The 4352-nt window shown below is 36.6% G+C and overlaps 1 protein-coding gene across 1 annotated transcript; it reads left to right on the top strand.

The window, feature by feature from the left end:
• The first annotated feature begins 2630 nt into the window (after positions 1-2630).
• Positions 2631-4352, top strand: atp5mj (ATP synthase membrane subunit j). Its single transcript, XM_061704639.1, has 4 exons — positions 2631-2722; positions 3538-3661; positions 3777-3797; positions 4239-4352. The coding sequence occupies exons 2-4, from the start codon at positions 3538-3540 to the stop codon at positions 4250-4252; spliced, it is 159 nt and encodes a 52-aa protein (XP_061560623.1). The 5' UTR covers positions 2631-2722; the 3' UTR covers positions 4253-4352.

Genomic DNA, 4352 nt, shown 5'->3' with positions numbered 1-4352 from the left:
AGGGGTGCTGCCTGCGGGAAAATATCCAATCCCACTTAATATGTCCAAAAATTCTAAAAATAAATAAAAAAATTAAATGCATCTATCTATGCCAGCAATGTATCATGAAAGTAAAAACATTTGAATGTGCTTCCATTAGCTGTCAGAAGGTATAAGTAACCTGTATGTGCAAATCAAGGAAGTAAGTCCCGAGTCTGAACCTTCAAGTACCAAGTAATTATGGTGGCAAAAATCAAGCAAGTCAAGTGAAGTCCCCACTAAATCTTTAGCAAGTTGAGTAAGTCGAGTCACAAGTAACTTTGGTTAATAAGCAAAGCAAAGCAAATTTATTCATGTAGTTCATTTCATACACAAGGTAATAAGCAAGTCTGAAGTCAAATGACAATCTTGCTCAAACCTAACATAAATTGGAGTGATAAAATATTTTTTTCACTGAGCATAATAATAATAATAATAATAAAGTATAATTACACCTACAATCATTTTGAACTGCATGACATGATGTTACCTGTGGAGAACATCAATAATCTACTCAGTTGCCCCCGTCGGTTCTGTTTTCTGGACTCTCACCTGAAGGTGGCCCTCCTTTCAAAACAGACTCTGTTGGAGTTCTGAACACAATTTGGATATAACTTTTTGACTGCAGGCGCTGGGTCTGGAGTTCAAAACATTGGTACATTAGTAGAAAAACAGAAGTAATCATGACCATTGTTAAGAAATTCATACCGAAGATACAGTAATACTGGTGAAATTTTAGCGATGATTTGTTTGTTTATGCCGACTCCTGTAATTTTTCAGAAAGTTTTCTCATACAGGTATGGGTGGAGCAGTTGTGCTATTAAATTAGTCATAGTCTGACGATGTTGATCTGCTCTTTTCAAACAAGACATTCATTCATTTTCCATACCGCTTATCCTCACAAGGGTCACGGGCATGCTGGAGCCCATCCCAGTTATCTTCAGGTGAGAGGCGGGATACACCCTAAACTGGTCGCCAGCCAATCGCAGGGCACATATAAACAAACAACCATTCGCACTCACATTCACACCTACGGTCAATTTATAGTCACCAATTAACCTACCATACACGTTTTGGGGATGTGGGAGGAAACCGGAGCACCTGGAGAAAACCCATGCAGCCACAGGGAGAACATGCAAACTCCACACAGGCGAGGCCAGATTTGTCCCCCGAACTGTGAGACAGCTGTGCTAACCAGTTGTCTACCGTGTCACCTCAAACAAGACAATATGGGCATAATTACTGCAACACTTGTCCTCTACACTTTAACATAATATGGTTTTGTTGCACATATAAAACGAGCTAACACTAAGAAAATAAAAACTCCAGTGCTATGTGAATGCTTATGCTTCTCATTCTATGAATTTGAGATTTAAAAAAATATTAAATATAAAGCACTGACTACAGACAATATCGCCATTAGGTGTCTCATTTCACCCAAAAAGCTGAGATTTTTCATTAAACTTCATATTAATTATGCAAAGTGGATGTTATGCTGTTAGAAATGCATATTGGTTAAGATCCTACACTTCTTTCACTAAATAACTGCAATCAAACAATGTACATGCAAACAGCAAAATATGTGAGCTTGCTGACAGGGAGGACATTTTTGGCTAATGTTACCACTTAATGAGCACGTGGTGGTCCTTCACTTAGCAACATGATTATTTTAGCAAGCTGACTGTGTGCTGTTTGCCAAATGTATTTCACATTTCTGAAAGAGTGGGCAATTAAGCTTCAAAACATCCAATGACACACATCATTTAAAAATTAGAAAACAAGTGTAAATATCTATTCTGCAGCTATCCACTCCAGCCTCTGAAGAAAATTCTGGTTGTAGAAAAAAAAAAAAATATCAGTTATCCTATAATGACAAGGTGGACAGCAAATTCAGAGACACATGCTAAATATTCAATATGATGATGAATATAAATTATATATATACATGCTGAAACTGACTCGTTTTATCAAAAAAAACATGTTGTGCACAGTAAAACCTTGTAAGCATTGATTTAGTGTCATTTAACCACTTACTACACGTGTCGTAGTTAGCAGAGCAGCAGATGAGAGTTTCATTATACTGTTTCATAATGTAATGAGTTTCATAATGAGTCATTCTGATGAGTATGCCGAAGGCACTTTATAGTGATATTGAGCCACTAAATAATTCCTAGCAAATTGGAGGGAGTCTTCTATAGGGTTGTTATTGAGTTAAATACAGTATAACTTGATATGACACCAGGCATGGTTAAATGTTTTCCATGGTTTCATTTTTTTTTCATTGCAAAATTTACTTTTCAATTAATTGGTTAATAAGTGCGGCACTCATAATTCAGTCTTCACGGTGGATATTGGAGAACAAACTATTTCTTTTTTTTATCACTAATAACAACAAATAATTTAGAAAATAATAATAATAATAATAATAATAATAATAGATATCATGAATAAACTTGTTCTGGAAAGGCTGGGTAGAACAGAAAATAGACACAGCCAAGCCAGACATTTAAAAAATAATAATTTTGTAGAGTTTAGTCAGAGTTTAAATGTTAGTGCGTAGCTCGCCATTGGGAGGCGCGCTGTATACAAACCCATGAGGTAAACTGCGTAAATTTGAGTAGAAGAAGCTTTACCACCACGACTTTGACGTCGGGCGACTGGTGTTCTCTCTTGACCTTCCTTCTGCTACGTGACAAACAGAAAGGTACTACCTGAATGCTGTAGCCCGTGTCATCATGCACTTAGTTAGTGCTTAGCAGTCATTATAAAATGAAATACCTGTAAATATAGTGCGTGCGACATTAATGAGCGTGCTTAGTTAGCTCGTCTTGCTAGGCTAAAGATAGTAAGGCTCATTTAGCTTTAGCGACGGCTCACAGAACAGATATAAATCTAATAAGTCAAACGTTTTTTTGTAACAAGGTGTGCTACGTTTAAAAAATAATGCGTGGCTAAGCGGTATGGAAGCTGGATAGATGAACAATTGGAATTGTTTGCCGACGAAGCACATTCAGAATCTTGCACAGAAAACTCGGCAACTTACAAATGACAGAAATCGTGTTCAGTGAAATGAAAAAGCTTTGCTACCTTTTAGTAATTGTTTTACCCATGTGTCCCGTCATATCCCAAGTTGTTAGTAAGAGCTGACAGTGATGACACAATGTGCAGCTATCAAGTTGTCCTGCGTTGACAAGTAATCACACTCTTGAGTCTTAGTAAAAATTATTTGTTACTGTTAATTATGTATAATACCTATTTTGATAACTTGGCATTAGGGCTGGGGGATATGGCCTTCAAATAAAATCCCTCCCTCGTCCCACTTCAATAAAAGAAAATGCATATAACAATGACATTCACAACTTTGAGAAAGTGGCCCTTGAAACGCAACCCTTATTGCATTTTAACTGAACATTTTAAATGTTTGCCCTCAGTTATTTAATCTCGCTCACCAGAAAATGAAAAAATATGGTATAAAAGCCAGTGAAAATGTTATGTTTCTGACGTTGCTTCCCCCCACAGATGGCTGGGCGCATGTTTGCAAATTGGTGGGCCAAGATGAGCCCATACTACACCAAGGCGTATCAAGAGATGTGGGTGGGTGTTGGCATCATGACGTACCTCTACTACAAAATCTCCTATGGAGGTGAGTCAAGGTTTTGCTATTGAGGAAAAAGACTATTTGAGAACTGTAGATCACTGTGATGAAACGTGTATTAGTGGTGTGATTTAGTGACATGTTTTATTTTATACCATTTTAGGCAAGAAAGCAGTGAAGGACAGTAAGTATCCTTATTTATAAGTATATGCTATGTAAAATTATATTTTGTCACAATGGCTGTCTATTGTCGTACTAGAGCGGCTCCAGCTACCGGAGACATTCCTTGTGTTTTTGACAAAATAAAGATGATTCTGATTCCACATTTGTAAGGCACTATGTAAATGTAATTTATTTGTAAATTTTTTTTTTTTTTTTTTAAAAAGACTGGTTTATTTTGGTGAGTGCTGCTATCTGTACTTTAAAAATATTTTATTTTGCAGTTGTTGATTAGATAAGCAAGCACTGTGGAATCTTTTCCTAGCAGTCTGTCAAATATTATGCTGTTATCTGGGTTCTCCTCTAGATGTCATTGTCACAAAAGCTAATCAAGTTACTTTGGTATACTCTATTCTGTTTTCGTCTACTTAATCGATTTGTCATGAATATTTCTCTCTTTTTGCAGAGTCAGCTCATTAGTTTTGATATCTTGCTGACCAATCCCTCCTGCTGTAAAATTGCCCCCATTTACATTGAACAGCTTGTTAATATGGAACTAATAAAATTGTCGGTGAACCAA

This window comes from Phycodurus eques, chromosome 18, assembly GCF_024500275.1.
Source record: "Phycodurus eques isolate BA_2022a chromosome 18, UOR_Pequ_1.1, whole genome shotgun sequence".
NCBI classification, from domain to species: Eukaryota; Metazoa; Chordata; class Actinopteri; order Syngnathiformes; family Syngnathidae; genus Phycodurus; species Phycodurus eques.
This window is presented reverse-complemented; position numbering and strand designations above follow the sequence as displayed.